The sequence below is a fragment of the Meriones unguiculatus genome, chromosome 7 (assembly GCF_030254825.1).
Source record: "Meriones unguiculatus strain TT.TT164.6M chromosome 7, Bangor_MerUng_6.1, whole genome shotgun sequence".
NCBI classification, from domain to species: domain Eukaryota; kingdom Metazoa; phylum Chordata; class Mammalia; order Rodentia; family Muridae; genus Meriones; species Meriones unguiculatus.
Genome location: NC_083355.1, coordinates 32,631,457 through 32,650,275, shown reverse-complemented (window position 1 = coordinate 32,650,275; position 18,819 = coordinate 32,631,457). Strand labels below are relative to the sequence as shown.

The window sequence follows — 18,819 nt, the reverse complement described above, 5'->3', positions numbered from 1 at the left end:
GCGAGGCTACCCAGCTGTGCCCAGCGGGCCAGCGCCAGACCCTGGCGTCCTCCATCTTCTCTCCTGAGCTCCCCCTGCTCCAGCTGCCTGAGCCACGGACCGCAGCATCACACACCCCCGCGGGGGGGGACGCCGCGCCCCATCCCCGCCCCCGGCCCCACCCCAGCCCCCGCGCGGGCGCCCTGACCCCACCGCCCGCGGGCACTGGCTGAGCTCCGAGGCGGCGCGCCGGCGGCGGGGACGCCCGGAGGGGGTCGGAGCGGCTGGGGGCGGCGGCGGCCGGGCCGGGGCTCCCCCCCCGCCCGCGCTCGCCGCCGCGGTGGTGCGTCCCGGAGGTTACCGGAAGTGGCCGCGCTCGGCGCTGCCATGTTGAGGAGCCGCCGCTGCCGCTGCCGCCGCCGCCGCCGCCGCTTTGTTGTCGCCTCCTCCGGCTGAGGAGGCTCCCCGAGCGGGGGGAGTGGGGAGGAGGGGGGTCGGCCGCCGCAGCCATGGAGGCCAACTGGACCGCGTTCCTGTTCCAGGTACTGGGGGCCCCGGGGGGGCCGGGGGGCAAGGGGGGCCGGGCCGGGCTCGGGCGGGCGCTCCTCCCCTCCCGGCTCCGCTCTCCGGCCCGGCCTTAATCCCCCTTTGTTTTTCCGCCCGCCCGCTCCGGCGGAGCCCGGCGGCTGAGGTGAAAGGAGGCGGCCTCACGGGGTGCGGGGGAGAAGCAGGCCTCGGGGTGAACCCGGGGCCCCCCTAAGCACACACGCACACACACACCCTTCCCTCCCGCCCCGAAGGGGAAGGGAGGAGGCCGGCCGCTGTCACCACCCCGCGGCCCAGAGAAAGGAGGGCGCCGGGCCGCTGGCAAGCGCGGGCCGCTCGGCCACTGCGCGCCCGACCCGGGCCGCGCGCCGCAGCCCGGGGGTCCCCGGGTCCTACTCCCACTCCCCATCCATCCTTCGCTCGTGCTTTCGCGTCACCTCTTTTTGTGCGTGTGCTTGTGTGTTGACTTTCTGACCCTCCTCCCACATCCCGCGAATAGCGGGTATCTCTGGCTTCGCCGCCACTCCCCCTTCTCGCCGCCCCCTCGGGTGTCCCCGGCCGGGGGTGTTGCGAGCGTCCTTCCCCTCTGCAAACTTTTCTCCGTTCCCAGCCCAAGTCCCAGCCGAGCCCCGGCGGCTGGTCCCCTCGCCTCTGTCCAGCTGTCCGGCCGCAGACTCATTGAGCTTGGGGAATCCCCGGGCCGGCGGGGCCGGGCGGGGGCGGGGAGCGGCGGGGGCCGGGACTCCTGCAGGCCCGACCTTCTCCGGAGCGCGGCTCGCTCCTCTCGCTCGCGCCCCGCTCGAGCGTTCGCTCCAGCCCAGTGGGCGACGGGGAGCGGACAGCGAGCGCAGAGTCCGCGTACAAAGCCCCCCGAGGAGTCGCTCGTGGAGTGTAGGGGTCTTCGCATCTTTTGCCAGAGACTTCGAAGCCTCTGTGGCGGATACTTTGGCCAGACCCATTCCCTGCCACTTTAATGCGGGACCCCTGTTTGCAACTTTCTTTCTTTTTCTTTTTCTTTTTTTTTTTTTCTCTCTCTCTCCCTACTTCATTTCTGTTTGCAAATGCATTGATGAGCAGTAGAGATGAGCTCACGCAGAAACTTCAGAACCGAAGGTTACGAAGCTGGTCGTTTTTATAGTGTGTTCTTCCCGCCTGCCTCTTTGAGTTATTTTCCTAAATACTTCGTGAAATTCCAAGCGCATAGCTTGGGCGCTTGAAACCTTTGGAAATGCAGAATCTTCTAAAGATTGTCCTCGCAGCATCTGGTCCCATCCCGATGGAGTTAATACAGGGAATTGGAGAATTCAAAATTACCCATTGTGTAATCTGGCTTGTCGTATTAAGACGTATTTCAAATGTGGGCATTTTGATTTTAAGTAATTAATGAAATAAACGGGGTTACTAAAACTGGAAAGTCTTAAGCTTTTGGAACTCGTGAACGTCAAACTTTATCATCCTGATCTAGTATTGGTTTATTATGCTTTGAAGAGCTTGTTAATAAAGTGATGATCAGCTTAAGAATGAATGCCTTGGCAAAGAAATACAGAACTAGTTGGCATGGGGGTTGGTGCAAAGATGGCAAATGCTCTCTTTAGAAGAAGCTTACAAATAGTCATTTTATGATAAAGGACTGAGGAGCCTTGGAAGTGGTTTAAACAGTATCAGACAGAGTATCTGTAAACCTAATGGAGACCAAACAAAACACGTTCTTCATGTAAAGGAGAAACCCACAATTCATCTTTGGGAAGCTAGTTCAAAGATCCCACGAAATACTTTTGAAAGCTATTTAAACTATTTTTTTCCCCCTGGATAAAGCTAATGCCAACCTGTTAATTTTTTCCACCTGGTGAGGAAATGTGAAAGCTCTTATTGATCTCGGACATTTGGTTTGTGCTGTGAAAATTTAGGGTTGAGGACAATGAGTAAAGAGACTTTCAGTCTTTCCTATGGGAAGGTACAAATAGACATTGAGTTCCAGTTTTCAGTAACTTTCACTGGGGACATGAAGAATTAAACTCTGTTTCTTGGAGCATCCTGTTGAATTTATATCTTTAAGCAGTTTTTAATAACCTGCTTGCCTTCCAGATAACATGATGGAAAGTGAAAGTGTAGCTCTTAAAATATGTGATGGATGATGATTCTTCTAACAGGACATTCAAGATCTGACTCACCCATGCTAATTTGTTTCAGTACAAAATCTTTTACCCTCTGGCCATGGAGATTTCATGGTTCCACATCCTACCACCCTGGGTGATGAAATAACATTTCTGTTTTGTTTTTTTGCCAGTCCCAGAAAAAGGAAAGCTTGGGCAGGGTTAGAGCTGTGCACTTGAGTTAGAAGGTGAAACTTAAAGTTTGCTGTGATGATGCTAGCCTCATAAAAGCTTACCGAGGACTTACATTTGAGAAATAAATCACTTCATTGAAGGCGGGCCACAGTTGTCATTTAACTCTCTCCCTTAGAGAACAAGTTGAGGAAAATTGCGCTCTTAGCCAGCTTCATAGAGAAGTGTGGGCTCCTAGCAATCTTCAGAGAGTCCTTGAGTGGTCCTCCAGTATTTCACTCAAGAAACAGGGACCCGGTGTGACCCTCATGAGTGAGCATCAGCGATGCTGCAAACGTAATTTTTACTGCACAAACTTCTGAATTGGGAACCTGACAGTAATTTCTTTTAGTCCTTCATCCTGCTAATGGTTGTTTAGAGTTGAAAAATAGCTCAAATGTTATAAGTTTGAACTTTGTCCAGAAGATTTGCATTCCGCAGCGTCTGATCTGTTAGCCTTTGAAATTGTATATCTTGAGCTTGCTTTAGCTCTTAACTGTTTGCATTCTGTGTGGAAACTTGGGTACCTTGCTTAGCTGGAAAAAAGAGTAAGATCAGAGACCAGATTCTGTGAAGTTTCTGCTGAAGTCATCTGGGGAGGTAGATCCCAAGTTATGAGAGCCTCACAAATTAAATGAAAAATGAGCTGTGATTCAGTGTGAGCCTTAAATCTGGAAAGACACCCATTAGTATCTAAGATTTCTAGCGTCATTCTAAAGCCTAAAGGACATTTGTTTCAAAGTTGTTACATTCAGACCCCTACCTTTGGATACCATGTGTCCTGACCTTTGGGGGAGAGTGGCTCCAGACATAGCTGCTGACCTGTCACTGAGTGAATGTGTGGGCTAGATGTTCTTGACCATCAGAGGAGCTCTGCCAGCCTCCTCGGGTGTTTGTTGGTTTGTTTTCTGTGCCTTTAATCAACCTAGCTAGTCAAGTGACTACAGACTGACCAGTAAGAAAAACCATCTGACGTGTCTGAGATGGTGGGATAGGCTCTTCCTAGGATGTTATATGTTAACTCTTAGCATGATCCTTTTAGGATTATGAAACTCAAGCATAGGGGCTTGGGCTCACTGTCAGGTATTTAAAAAATAATGTTGGTGCACAACAGCATATTAGGAAGAGCTATTTCAAGAACTTTTTTCCATTGTTTTCTAAAATTTCCAAACAGTGGTCCAGCTACAGTTTTGAAGTAGAGAAGCATATCTTAACAGCATACATCTAGTATTTTATCAAAATCCTCTTTCTGGAAGAGGATGGACGTGACCGTGGTTGCGGTTCAGTTTTCTTTTACTAGTGTTGGCAAAGGACACAGACCCTAGCGGAGGATCCCTGAGCTGAGAAACACCTGACAGGCCACCCTCACAGCTGCCTTCCCAGTTGATAAATGGCGGCCTTCACGCCAGCCACATCTTTAGTTAAGTGATGAGCTTTATAAGTAAAGGTAACAGCTAACATATGTACTCACAGAGCTGCATTCCTTTCACTGCTTAGCAGCCCCTTTCTCAGGCACTAGTTTTCTTCTGAAAGACAGGGAGAAACTTGGGTGCTTTTTCTGTCCTGTAACGGACAGCAGATGATGGTGATGGCCGTGGACAGAGTTTGTATGTTGACGCAGCCTAAGGTATTGTTCAGTTTTCAGCCTGGCATGTACTTTTTTTTGACAAGTTATTTAAACTTGGTTTCTGTTTCGGCAGCCAAATACACAGTGGTTTCATCAGCTTATATGTCTCTCCTGAGCAAGGGTAGTGTATACTTTAGTCCACTGTTTGAGAGTAAGATTGCTGTCAGCAATGTAGATGCACAAAAATTTTGATCAGCAGCGGTTTTCAGTGCTCTGTAACTGGAGCTCTTGAGGGCGGGTGGTCACTGCAGCTCTGTTGCAGAGAGCGGCTCACGGGCTCCTGGACTGTCTCCTCCTCTCTTTCCTGTCTGGAGCATATGGAGTGTTAGGGTCACCGTGGAGACTCAATTTCTCAAGTGTAAATGTTTGTTTTAGGCCCACGAAGCCTCCCATCACCAACAACAGGCAGCGCAGAACAGCTTGCTGCCCCTCCTGAGTTCCGCTGTGGAGCCCCCTGATCAGAAACCGTTGCTTCCAATACCAATAACTCAGAAACCTCAGGCTGCACCAGAAACATTAAAGGATGCCATTGGGATTAAAAAAGAAAAACCCAAAACTTCATTTGTGTGCACTTACTGCAGTAAAGCATTCAGGGACAGCTATCACCTGAGGCGCCACCAGTCCTGCCACACAGGGATCAAGTTGGTGTCTCGGGCAAAGAAAACCCCCACCACGGTGGTTCCCCTTATCTCCACCATCGCTGGGGACAGCAGCCGAACTTCGTTGGTTTCAACTATTGCAGGCATCTTGTCAACAGTCACTACATCTTCCTCGGGCACCAACCCCAGTAGCAGCGCCAGTACCACAGCCATGCCTGTGCCCCAGTCTGTCAAGAAACCCAGCAAGCCTGTCAAGAAGAACCATGCCTGTGAGATGTGCGGGAAGGCCTTCCGGGATGTGTACCACCTCAATCGGCACAAGCTTTCCCACTCGGACGAAAAGCCCTTTGAGTGTCCTATCTGTAATCAGCGCTTCAAGAGGAAGGACCGCATGACTTACCATGTGAGATCTCATGAAGGAGGCATCACCAAACCCTATACTTGCAGTGTTTGTGGGAAAGGCTTCTCAAGGTACCACATTTTGCTTTGCTTTTCATTATGGTATCTGTGAGCTTCAGGTTGTGTCTGTGATCCTGGTTGACGTGGGAAGATATATGAGCAGGTCTGCATTGTTAGAGGAGGTTGGTGATAAATATGATGTATTTAGGTCTAACTCTGGTTTGGTGTGATTGACAAGTGGAGACACAGCAGTTAAGCTGTTGTGTCATTAAGGAGGTACTTTGGTAGCTCCAGGCCTTCTTTTGGCACCTGGATTCTTATCACTCCAAAAATCCTATCACTTTCTAGTTCAGTTGGAGAACTGGATGTAAGGGTCACTGTGCACATCAAAGAAACTTTCCTGTCAGTTGGGATGACCTTGGATATTTTTAATGCAGCTTTTAGGAGGCTCTTTCTCCTACCTCCGCCCTCCCCAGTTTTAAATTTGTGTGCTATTTCATTTTTTTTTTTTTTTAAAGAGCTATTAGAGTTAACACAGTGGTACTTATTCCTGGTATTAGGACTAAAATTTGAGTGTTTGTGATTGTAAAGAGTCAGGACTTACTATGAGTGGAAGGGAAATAACAGTGATGGGTTAAGATTTGTGTTCGTGGTTGGAAAGGTGAGGTGATTTGCAGTGAGGGCTGAGGGATTGTAGTTCTTGCTTTCTGCAGGACATTCCCCTACAGTCCGCCAAGGTGCAGGGTCACATAAGTAGCATTCTCTCTGTATGTATGTGTTTGTTACACCCTCTGCTTGAAACTCTTTTACAGGCCTGACCACCTCAGCTGTCATGTCAAACATGTGCATTCAACAGAAAGACCCTTCAAATGCCAAGTAAGAGTTAAAATGACTTATCTTTAACATAGCACTTGGTGCACATTATCTAGAAAGCTGGAGCCAGTCAAGTCTCATGGTCCTCCAAGGCCTTCAAGGCACTGGTTGGCGTGAGTGTGCTTCATTGGAATACTAGTTTTGTGATATGTAAGGCAGTATATTTTGTAGTAAAAGATGGTTTTTAAAATATAAGCATATTGTTTTTGTGTAACTGCATTTTCCTTTTCTTAAGCAATGAATTTTTTTTTTGGTGTTAGAGGGGAATTTTTTTAAAAGATTTATTTATTTTATTATATAAGCAATGTTCTGTCTGCATGTACACCTGAATGGCAGAAGAAGGCACTAGACCTGCCTAGATGGCTGTGAGCCACCGTGTGGTTGCTGGGACTTGAACTGAAGACCTCTGGAAGAGCAAGTACTGCTCTTAACCTCTGAGCCATCTCTCCAGCCCTGGAATTTTTGTTTTTGTAATTAAAAAAAAACAAAAAACAAAAAAAACTTACTTTCTATGTACGTGTGTATACCTAAGTGTATGTATGTGTTCCGTATGTGCACAGGAACCCGAGTAGGTCAGAAGAGGGCAATCAACTCCTGGAACTAGAGCATAGAGGGTTGTGAACCACTACGTGGGTGCTAGGAACTGAACTTGGGTCTTTTACAAGAGTAGGCACTGCTCTGAACTGCTGAGCCCCTTTTGTAATTTCTCTTTAAGATTTCTTTTTCAATGTCATGTGTATGAATGTTTGCCTGCATGTACATGCATGTCTGGTGCCCAGGCAGGGCAAAGAGCTTGTTAGAGGCCCTGGAACCGGAGTTCCAGATGCTTGTGAGCCACTGTGCGGGTGCTGGGAACTGCACCTGGGTCCTCTGCAGGAGCAGCCAGGGCTCTTAAACAGCCAGCTGTCTTTCTAGCCCAGGGAAGGAGAGAACTTTATATTGCATTTTCTCTTATCCTTGGGATGACTTACTATTTACTAGATTTTTGTCTGCTGTTGCCAAATTGGAAAATTTGAAAATATATATTTATATTGGTGATTTTATTAGGCACAAATTGTTAGAGTGAAAAAGTTAAGAATTTTGCTAAATCGAATGAATGATTTAGACATTGTCAATTCTAGTTTGTTGCTGGAAGTTCTTTAGTGCTCCTTTCAGTTGTTTGTTAATGACTGATTTTATTAAGTCAGTGACTTAAATTCTAAGACAAGTCTAATTGGAAGAAGGTTGCTAGCTAGTGCTATGCATATCAGGTGCTTAATCTGCCAGGAGTTTTGTGATGGGTGTTGACCCTGTTCCATAGAGACATCAGATAGATCGTCCTGTTCAGCATTCCACTGTTTCGTGGCTTGAAAAACTCAGTTTGAATCCAGGCTTTCGTTTCGTCTTGTTCTTGTGGGGAGGGGAACTGAACCCAGGAGGCAGGTACTGAGCCCCATCCCAGCTCTGAATCTAGGTTTAACTGAGTGTGAGCCTTATATCTTTTCATTACTCTGTGTTGATAGGTTTTCTTCCCCCAAAGTAGAAGCATCTAAAATTCACCAGATGTTCTAGTATGATCTGTGATTCTCAATAACACGTGCAATGAAAATTATACTAGTTCAGGCAGCCTGCTGACGCCGGTAGGGGATGTGTAAGATATACGTACTTTAAAATGAGTTGAACAGGATAGTCTATATTTAAAAAAAGTTTTCCTCCCTCATGCAGACGTGCACCGCTGCCTTTGCCACCAAAGACAGACTCCGGACACACATGGTGCGCCACGAGGGCAAGGTTTCCTGTAACATCTGCGGGAAGCTCCTGAGTGCAGCGTACATCACCAGCCACCTAAAGACGCACGGGCAAAGCCAAAGCATCAACTGCAACACCTGTAAACAAGGCATCAGCAAAAGTAGGTGACGCTGCAGATTGTTTTGCATTTCATATTGATGACAATCCAGGCTTTTTTCAATGTGTCAGGGATAACCGAGACTGTGCTCTCAGGACTATATTAACGTTCATCCTGTTTCCTCCCGTCACCAAAATAGGCAAGCGGGCATCGACGGAGAGCACACGTTGGTGTCGGAACTGTGCTTTGAATACATGTACGCAAACAGCAGTGTTACGCTTTCCATTCATTCGCTTCTAGCCCCACACTTGTCTACTACTCATTATACCCATGGAGCAGAATTTCATCCCAGCTCTTTCAGTGCTGTTGTTGATGAGGGCTGAGTAAGCTCTGGTGCTCAGAACCACAGCAGCTGAGGGCGGTGGTTCACACCTATATTCCGAGAGCATGGGGGGCGGGAGGTGGAAACAGTACTAGAAATTCAAGATCAGAGCTAGCTATAGGATACATTGGAGGCCAGCCTGAGGTACATGAGACCCTATCTCAAAATACTATAATATAGTATAGTAATAATAAACTTGAGTTAAGTGTGGTTGCATATACTTACAATTCTAGCGTTTGGGAGATGGAACCAGGAGGATCCGGAGTTCAAGGCTAGCATCACCAACAGAAACAGTTTGAGTGAGACCAGCCTGAGCTACATGAGCCCTTTTCTCTATACACATGTATGGACACACACACAGGAACAAGGGCACATGGAGAGGGGATATCATAACATTTGAAGATCTGAATATTTGACTTGTCTTAAGTTCAGAGCTGAAGACAAGATATTTCAGAGACATGGATACATTTTAATACTTAATTTACCCAACGTTTTATTTTGAAAATTTTCCTAACCACTAGAAGAAAGCTATTTTCATAATTCTATATCTTATTACTTAACGTATTTCATGCAACAGAAATGTCAGATTCTATAAATAAATGAGCGTGAAGGACTTATGTAAATGGCAATGTTTAATATTTTTTTTTCATTTTGTTTTGTTTTTGTAGCCTTGGCTGGCATGGAACTCAGAGATCTGCCTTCCTCTGCCTCCTAAGTACTAGTTTTAAAGGTATGTGCCACCACACTTGGCTAAGTTTAATGTGTTTTAATCCTATGTATTTGTGCATCTTTGTGAGTAGATTGGGTTCATTATCTAGCATGTTATACTTTGTAAAAGTTCACTTCTAATGTTTGTCTTTGTGGTTAAATATATTTAATAGTTTATTGAATGGTGAACCCATGCTAACATCCAACTTCCTTTTTCAAAGATAATTCCTTTTTAATTTAGCAAAGAATTAATTTCTTCCTTATATTAGTTTTCTCTGGTTCTGTAGACTATTGAAAATTTTTATTTAGTGTGTATACACACACATGGCATAGGGCAAGGAGGTCAGAGGGAACTTTGGGGAGGAGGTTCTTTCCTTTCATTACAGTCCCAGGGATTGAGCTCAGGCCACTGGGCTTAGTGCCAGGTGCTTTTACCTGCTGAGCCATCTTGCTGGCCCTAGTTTTCTGTTTCTTAGCAAACTTATTTGTCTTGTTCGATATAGATACAAGCAGGAAAAAGGATGTACTACATTAAGAGCTGTTAGTTAAAATGGGCGGCAGTGGCTCACACCTGTAATCCCAGCACTGTGGGAGGCAGAGGCAGGCAGATCTCTGTGAGTTCGAGGCCAGCCTAGTCTACAAAGAGAGTCCAGGACAGTCAAGGCTGTCAGAGAAAACCCTGTCTCATAAATTAAAAAAATAAAAATAAATAAATAAAAATAAAAAAAGAGCCATTAGTTAAATGGTAGTGGTCATAGAGGCACAGGAGTTGAAGCATCTAGGTTTGGTTGTTTTTCTTTGCTTTTTTTGTTTGTTTGATTTTTGGAATAGGGTCTCACTATAGTTTTGTCTGATTTAGAACTCACAGTATAGATCATCAGACTGGCTGAGAACTCAGAGATCCACCTGCCTCCTGAGCACTGGGATTAAAGGTGTGCACCACCATGCCTGGCTGGGGTTTCTTTGCTTCTGTTTTTGACAAGGTCTCGAATGGAAGCCAGAGCTTCCTGCATGCTAAGCAAGCACTGTAACAGCTGACCTATGTCTGTAGCTCCTAGGTTTGCATTTGAAAACATGGCCACACTTTGTCAAAGTAAACACAATGTTTGTGGTTTGTTTTTGGAATAGCATGCATGAGTGAAGAGACCAGCAATCAGAAGCAGCAGCAGCAACAGCAGCAGCAGCAGCAGCAACAACAACAACAGCAACAGCATGTGACGAGCTGGCCAGGGAAGCAGGTAGAGACACTGAGACTGTGGGAAGAAGCCGTCAAAGCCAGAAAGAAAGGTAAGAAGGGGCTTCTCGTGCTGCCGGTGTGGCTCCAGGGGCATGCAATTTAGAACTCCAGGGGATGGGAGAAGAGCACACCGCAGTGCAGGAATCTGGCTGCACAGTGCTGCTTACTGGGTCGTAATTATTAGCATCAGTGCTTCTATTTAGGTTTTTCTTGTGGGGGAAAGTCCTCAGTGCTTCCTGACATGTTCTTTCTGTGAATTTACTTTTTGTTACATATGCAGTCAAGGTTGGTATGCTTACCGTTCCTTTTTATGGTAGGGTCCTTGTGTTATGGGCTCCTTTTTGTTGTTGTTTTGATTTGAGGCAGGGCCTTTCGACATAGCCCTGGCTGTCGTGGAACTCTCTTTGCAGACCAAGCTAGCCTCGAAATCACAGAGATCCATCTGCCTCTGCCTTCCGCGTGCTGGAATGAAAGGCATGCACCACAATGCCTGCCATGGGCTCCTTTTTTTAATTTCTAAAATAGTCTCAACTTTTGAGGTGGTTGAGCTGTTCGTGTTCATTTTCTCATAGCCAGTTTTCTGTTTCCTCGGGCTGGTCCTGCATTGATTATTTGGTGTATAATTCAGAACTTACTGTCCTGCTGTCTTTTCTCTTGGCTCTTGGTCTCTCCTTTAGCCCTTCACAGGACTGTCCCTACCTTAACATATCTGCACCTCTGTGGTTGAGGACTTAGTTAGACAAGTTGAGAATGAGGATAACTGTGTAGTAGTTGAAAGTCATATTGTGAAGGATATTTTCACTAGAGAAGGAGTAAAAGTCTTTGAAGTCACCGTGAAGAATGCTTGAGAACTGGGGGACAGTTCAGTGGTAAACACTTGCCTTCTATGTACAGTACCAAAAGTTTGATCCTCTAGAGTGAAAAGAAGACTGGAGGGGAGGCAGGGAAGTGGCCCACGAGACAGAAACGCCTTCCTTTGAGCCGAGCATGAGAAGAGCCTCAGCAGTGGCAGCATCACCCAGGAAGCAGGAAGCGAGCAGCCTTCTTCCATTCCCACTCCGTGCACGCTTGTGTTCACTGTTGCAGTGCTGTTTGCTTTGCACAATAAGACTTGATTGTTTAGCTCATCTTCTGACCTTCATTAAACAAAATGCTATTGTGTTCCCATTTGTAGCTGGAGTCTTTCTCTGTTAGTAAACATCACATTTTGGGAGAGAGGAGACTGCAGTATTGAAAACCTAAACTTGAATCAGAAATGTCACTTTTTTGTTTGCTTGTTTATTTGTTTGTTTGTTTTTGAGACAAGGTCTCACTATGTAGCCCTAGCTGGCCTGGAGCTCCCTACATAGACCAGGCTGGCCTCAAATCCAGAGATTCGCACCCAGCCAGAAGTGCCCTTTAAATATTAGACCTGAATAAGTTTAAGTTCCCAAACTTGGATGAAAATCAGATAATCACAGAGGAAGCTTTTTAACTTTGTAAGTTTCCCAGGTTCCATTTCAGTTTCTCTATTGACTATCCCAGCAATCTATTTAAAAAGAAAGCCTCCGTAGATGGTTTCCGTCATCAGTCCTGTTTGGCACTCCTACTATGTAGTGTGAAGCATACCAGATAAAGTCAGACCAATCATAGAAGAGCTGCTTACTGACCTGAAGCATTCAACCCCTGTGTGGACCCTGTGCACACCTCCAGTCGTAATTTGAATGGGTGTCATGGGTCTGTCTCCTTATGGCCATTTTATGGCATATTGATAGGTAGTGTTGAATTTTCTTGAGGGGAGTGGAATGGGGCGTTACCTTCCAGAGATTTTCTTCTTTTCTTTTTTTAATGAAGATGTAATAATTACATGTATGAAGTTTTACCTGAATGTATGTCTGTGCACTGTGTGTATTCCTGCCAGCAGAAGCCTGAATAGGGCTTTTAGATCCCCTGGAACTAGAGTTACAGATTGTTGTGAGCCCCCATGTAGGTGCTGGTAATTGAGCCCAGGTCATCTGCCAGAGTAAAATATGGTCTGAACTGTGAGGCAGCTCTCCAGCCCCAGGGAGCTCTCAAAGAGCTCTTCAGGCATTGCTGAGTAACAAGGACTGGGGTTTCCCAGCATGCCACAGGATTTCCTTGTCTTAGTGAGTCCTTGGTACGCTTAGTGGTGTGTATCATGTGTACAGGTAGATGATATATCAGCACTAGAAAGAAGAGGAAGTAAAAGTTAGAGGGAAAGAAGAACACAATCATGAGTAGTAGCATTCCCATAATGCAAGAAGCTGTATAAGCCAGGCTTGATGGAGAAAGCTTTTAATCCCAGCACTGGGGAGGTAGAGGCAGGTGGATGATCTTTGAGGCCATCTGGTCTACAGAGCTAGTTCTAGGATAGCCAGGGCTATGTAATAAGACCCTGTCTCGAAAAGAAAAGAAAAGAAACATTATAAACTACATCATTATTTAACTTAGTTTTCTTCTGACTCACACAGACAACAGAAATAGTGTTTATCATTCTTTACCCATTTTAAAACTCAACAGAATGTGGCTTCACATCTGAGAAACCTTTACCATGCTGTATTCATGAGTACACAGCTCTGCTAGGGACAGCTCTGTGTGGACAGGCTTCCTTCCACGGGCCTGCCACTGGATGACTCTTCGCAAGACAGGTTGTAGAATTCAGGGAACTGCATGAAGATAGCTAGACCCTTAGTCCTACTTAGACTCTCTGTCCCTCAGAGTGCCTTACGGAAGTTAAGTGATCCTCTCAGCATCTCTGAGGTAGGTAAGTAAATGTGAACTGAAATCAGAAGTTCAGGGCTGAACAAGTTGCCCAAGTCCTCCTAGTGGGAACCCTGGCCCCAGGACTGTCCTCAGGAGGTCCTCTCTTCAGATTTGATCACTTGGTAGAAACTGTAATTTGATTTATTAAATGTTCTTTTTAATTAAGAGAAATTAATTCAGAAGCTGAATTTTGCTTATAGTTTTGAGAGTCTAAAGTCCCTTTTGTCTTCTCATTTTAGAAGCTGCCAACCTGTGCCAAACCTCCACGGCTGCTACGACACCTGTGACTCTCACTACTCCATTCAATATAACGTCCTCTGTGTCGTCTGGGACTATGTCAAACCCAGTCACAGTGGCAGCTGCAATGAGCATGAGAAGTCCAGTAAATGTTTCAAGTGCAGTTAATATAACCAGCCCAATGAACATAGGGCATCCTGTAACTATAACCAGCCCATTGTCCATGACCTCTCCTTTAACACTCACCACCCCAGTCAACCTCCCCACCCCTGTAACCGCCCCAGTTAATATAGCACACCCTGTCACCATCACATCTCCCATGAACCTGCCCACGCCTATGACACTGGCTGCTCCTCTCAATATAGCGATGAGGCCTGTAGAAAGCATGCCTTTTTTGCCCCAAGCTTTGCCTACATCACCACCTTGGTAAACAGTATTATAAAGTCAAAGTATGGGTTAAAGTAAATATTTACCAGCAACGTACTTTTAGTTGACTAAAGCTATGAAATTTGGAGGTTTTATTATGTTAGTTAATAAGAGTGTAGTAGCATTTTGCTCCAATTTGGCTGGGGTTCAAAGTAGGGTATATGTGTAAGTTACCACTGGACCACTTTAGTTTAATCAGAAACCCCCTTTAGCTGACAGCATTGCTTAAACAGGATAGTAGCTGGCAAGATGAAATGCCAGATCTAAAACCAATCATCAAACCCATTTCAAAATGAAAAAAACAAAAAAACAAAAAAACGAAAACAAAAAAATCAAAAAACAGCATTATTTGTTTTTAATTATTATTGTTTTTAATCCAGTAAAAACACTAGCAGAGTTTTTCCCTCTGTGAAAGGTGGATGATTTTAACCTGAAGTTCTAAACCCACAGACTGAGAGCTAGTGTAGAACTGTCTGTGTTTTTTTGTTCGTATGAGTAAATAGATGCATTGTCATAATAAAATGCATTTCAGAGAATATGCATTTTACCTTTGGGAATATGTTAATTTCAGGCAGCATTCCCTATGGGAAAGGTGATACCAGCTCTGATATGCAAAGCATATGATAATTTATCATTCTAACTTCAACATATACTAGGGATTGTGACCTGATATTTGGAGTGTAAATATTGCTCAGCATATTAATCCTGATGGAATATAGCATTGTAGTTGACTTTTTAAAAAAAGAAAAAAACTTAAAAAAAAAAAAAAAAAAACAACCAAACAAATTGTGTTTTGATGAGAAAAGGCTGCGGCTGGCTGAGGAGAAGTCAGGTGTGCACACAGCAGGCTCCTAGCAGGCCAGTGGGGCCTGTTCAGGAGCAACGAGAACTTTGGGACAGTTTAAATCTATTGCTTTAAATTGGAAGACATTGGAGGCACTGGGATGTGATATGCCCCTCTCTCTCCCAATCATCGTCTGTTGGTGTTACAACAGACACAGATGTGTTAGATGCTCACTAGAGTTTATGTCTTATATTAAATTGTATACAGTTTTTATTCTAACCACTAACTAGGTAGTATGCCCCTTCAGAACAAGCAGAGTGTATCTTTTCCCCCTTCTTCTGTTTAATCAAGTATTGTGCAGATTTGTTCAACTTTGTAAATATGGACATCACTTTTTTTTTTCCCTTTGGGGGGGAAAAAAAAAAAAACACTTGTATCCGCTTTCTGGCGTTTTCAGGGAGGCAGCTGTCTGCATGCTCCACGGAAACCCTGCAATGATTGTGCACGTTGAGACATGTGCTTTTTGTTTCTTAGTGGGATGCTTTATCCCTGTACATACGGTAGAAACCAAAAGCTAGGGAAACAGATGCTCTTTACGCCATCATGCCACACTTCATGTTTTCAAAGCATTGTGTTAAAGAAAGGTTCATTCAAACCAAGATGCTGTAATATTTTTTTTTTTTTTTTTTACATTGCAATGTGTTTGGGGTCTTTTTCATTTTTAATCTTGCAATTAAGAGAAATGGAAATGAGTTCTGTTAGCCCTGCAGAATGCATGCGGGACTGTCACACCGGATGACTTCCGTTTATACCCCACTGTGTCAGTACAAACATCAAAATACCTTGCATCTGAAGCAGACTTGCTACATCAGGGACAGGTATCTGTGTGTCATTATACAAAACAGTTCTAGGGGGATGAACTACATAGTAAAAAAAAAAAAAAAAATTAAAATAAATAGTACCTAGTGTAAAATAATTTTATAAATGATCTTTTGTACTTTAGGACATTAAATTGTACAACTTTTGTATATATAAAGCTTAGGAACTTTCTGTTTAGCAGGAAGGCAACACATTCCTACACTTTTAATGTATATGTTTGTTATAATGTCCATGTAAACATGCCCTATGTTTGTGCCTTTTAATTAGTTTGTCTCAATAAACAAAATGTAGAGAAAAATATGTAGCTATGGCTTTGTTACAACAGTTCTTATCCACAGTTGAAAAATGGTTTGTTTTTATGTGTAGATCATTATGTGTGAGCTACTGGAAGGGCTCATGTGGGAAAGGCCTAGAAATGGCACTGCTGAGACCTGGGGGGCAGTGGTCACATGTGGAGGAAACCCACATTTCCTGGCCTGTGCTCTGCCTGCTGGGTCCTGTCATCTGTGTTGTGCTGGCTGTCATGGTCCTTCACGGTTCAGACAGCCCGGGCTTCCTCCACAGTGGCCAAGGAGCAGTTCTCAAAGTGGGAAGGTGTGGGCCCTTCCCCCAGGCTACAGCGTGGTCGTAAGATCCTGAAAGTATTAGTTCTTACAGGGGGAAAAAAAAGATATATACTAGAAATGATTGTTCTTTTCAATTCATTGTAAACAGGAGTGAGACTTCATTGTATGACTTCAGTTAAAATGCTATTTTGTATGCATTCTTTATTCACTTAAGAAGCTTGTCTGCAATAATAAAGCCACGTTGTGTCTTCTTTGGGGAGGGAGGAGTTGATGACAGGACAGGGTGAGGATAGGCCACTGCAAGGGGGCACAGGCAGGTTGTGTGGTGAACTCCTCCTGTGTCTTGGAACGGAAACTGAGTTGTGATGGTGACGAACTGATTCAACCATGTGCGGAAGGCACCGACAGCCACCACTCTACAAAAAGGCAGAGTGTGTTTCCCTCCTGGTTGTAACCTGGTGGAGAGCTTTCCTTTATCAGACTGGCAGCTAAACAGTTGTATTAGATAATCCTCGAATCTGACATCCAGCCTGTTACGCTTGCTCTAGGGCTCGCTGCTCGGCCTGCATTTACCTTTTACTGTGTATTCATTTCCCTCCCAAGGTGTGCTCCTAAATGAAGGTTTCTATGTACTCGGATGATGATTTTACCTGTCAATACCAGCACTGTATTACTAACATGCAAAATACTGCAGATTTATTTTGACAAATTAAAGTTAACCAGTCACAACTGTTATGATGGATTGCTTAATGCTGCAGAAGCTTCCTCAGTTCACTGTGATGGTAGAGAAATGACTGAAGTACTCCTTCCTCTCCGGGTTTGCACTTCCTGATACTGGGCTGGGAAGGGAGGGTTAGTTGGTACCGTGGTACCACAAAGAAGGGTGGGTGGAAAGGCACCAGGGTACAGTATGGGAGTCAGCCCTGCCACACAGCTCCACTAAACGCACAGTAAGCCAGGCAAGGGTAGACATTACCCTGTCATGAAAAGCCCCCAGGGAGGTGGTTAAGGCAGATGTGACAAGTACCCAAATGACAGTATCACTAAGTAGCAAATCAAGATTCTTCATTTAATGGAAAAGTTTTGGGTGCCCCCAGATTTCCTGTGCTAATTACTCCAGTGTCTTCATTGATTCTGAATGCAACTAGAGGAATCACATTCCTTGCAGTGATTTGTCTTGGAATAGGGGGAGTTTTATTTCACTGAGTTGCTAGTTGATCCAGCCCTGCGTGTCTGTTTCTGTTCTTTCGGGCCCTGCAATTTGGTTCTCAGGTGAAACCTGAGTTCAGTATATCGAGGAGTGGAGGCTTTCACTTTATTATCCTCAAGGACCACTGGACAGAAGGTCCTTGGGCTGGCCCAGCGTCCTGCCCATTTCTTCTTTAAAGTGTTTTACAGCCTGAAAGAATACCATTTGCATCCACATGGATCAATGAATCTCACCGTCTCTGGCCTGGCCCTGGCAGGCAGAAGTAGAGTCCAGTTCCCTCTCGGTGTCCTCTGTCTCTCTTTCTCTGTCTCTCCTTCCATTCCTCCCCCTCCCCCTTAGAGTCCTCAGATTTAATCTGCAGCTGGCAAAGGGACACTCTCAGAGCCTGCACGTGGCAAATAATCTGCTGCTGTGGACCATCTGAATCAGTCCCATATCCTACACCTGCGATTAAAACAGGTTTCCATCCACAGCAGCACTTAATGGGCGCCAATCCAACCCCAAGTTCAATGGAGGAACAGCAAGAGCTCTTAGGCTCCAGGTCATTTCTCCAGCGTCTAGAACCTCAAATTCAATGCACCCTATTTTCACCTACTCCTCTTGTCTTGTTTGGCCGGTGCTGGGCATCGAAGCACATAACGTAATGAGCAAGTGCTCTGCAGCCCTCTTATTTCCTGTCTCCTTCACGATGATACCAGTTTAAGCGGTGCTGTCATCCAGCCTCATCTCGGGATTAAGAAAATCTGATGGAAGATGCGATGGAAAAACTACCAGTTGGAGATTAGTGGCGGGAGGGGTTCATGATAGAATCCTGAAAGACAAGAGGCTAGGAGACAGGCTGTGTGCCTGTCTGGGGAGACATTCCCTCCTCTCTCTCTCTCCCCACCTTCTCCATATCCACTGGAAGTACTGGGGTACAGCTCTCTTGAGCAAGCCCACCCTCTGGGACATCAGCCTCCTTTTTCCTCCTGAAGAAGAAAGAGGGTGCCCCCGCCTATCCAGGTGGGATGAAGGAGAGAGAGGCCTTGCATCCTTCGAGACCAGTGGTTCTCAACGCCTTCGACAGCCCTCTGTCTCCAGAAACATTTACAGTGCGATCACAGTGCAGTTATGGGGTAGCGACCTAGCGACGAAAAGAATCTGTGGTTGGAGGTCACCACAGCACGAGAAACTGGGAAGGTTGAGAACCACTGTTCTGGACCCTTTTTCCTCTTGAGGCAGTTCCTCCCCTCCTGGGATGGGCACAGAGCGTAAGACAAATGCGGGCGTTGCCATGGCTGCAGCGGTCCAGGGTTTGCGTTCTCCGCCTGCACTTTTCGGTTTAATCTACTTTGCCAACCTCTCTCTCGGCCGCTCCCAGGCCTCTTTCTCTCTAGAACGGTTTGCCCGGGCTGTGGGGGGAGGGGCACCAGGCCAACAAATCACTCTTTGGAGAGTCGGCCCCGCCCAGCCTAG

The 18,819-nt window shown here is 45.6% G+C and overlaps 1 protein-coding gene across 4 annotated transcripts; it reads left to right on the top strand.

The window, feature by feature from the left end:
- Positions 1–209: 209 nt before the first annotated feature.
- Vezf1 (vascular endothelial zinc finger 1) lies at positions 210–16,889 on the top strand. Of its 4 annotated transcripts, none has more exons than XM_060387009.1 (6): positions 210–521; positions 4,852–5,546; positions 6,287–6,350; positions 8,034–8,235; positions 10,391–10,549; positions 11,394–13,492. In XM_060387009.1, exons 1-6 carry the CDS (start codon positions 489–491, stop codon positions 11,405–11,407), a joined length of 1,167 nt encoding a protein of 388 aa, XP_060242992.1. In that variant the 5' UTR covers positions 210–488; the 3' UTR covers positions 11,408–13,492. The 4 variants fall into 4 exon arrangements, with proteins under 4 accessions (XP_060242992.1, XP_060242993.1, XP_060242990.1 ...); XM_060387010.1 differs by having other exon boundaries at positions 211–521; positions 11,416–13,492; XM_060387007.1 differs by lacking the exon at positions 11,394–13,492 and adding an exon at positions 13,502–16,889 and having other exon boundaries at positions 225–521.
- Positions 16,890–18,819: the final 1,930 nt, after the last annotated feature.

Excerpts from the sequence above, each read along its gene's own strand:
- Vezf1 (XM_060387007.1), top strand. The coding sequence starts at position 489 with ATGGAGGCCAACTGGACCGCGTTCCTGTTCCAG. Across the intron at positions 6,351-8,033 it reads AAAGACCCTTCAAATGCCAA|TTTTCCTCCCTCATGCAGAC; the intron begins GTAAGAGTTAAA and ends ATTTAAAAAAAG. Across the intron at positions 8,236-10,390 it reads TAAACAAGGCATCAGCAAAA|CATGCATGAGTGAAGAGACC; the intron begins GTAGGTGACGCT and ends TTTTTGGAATAG.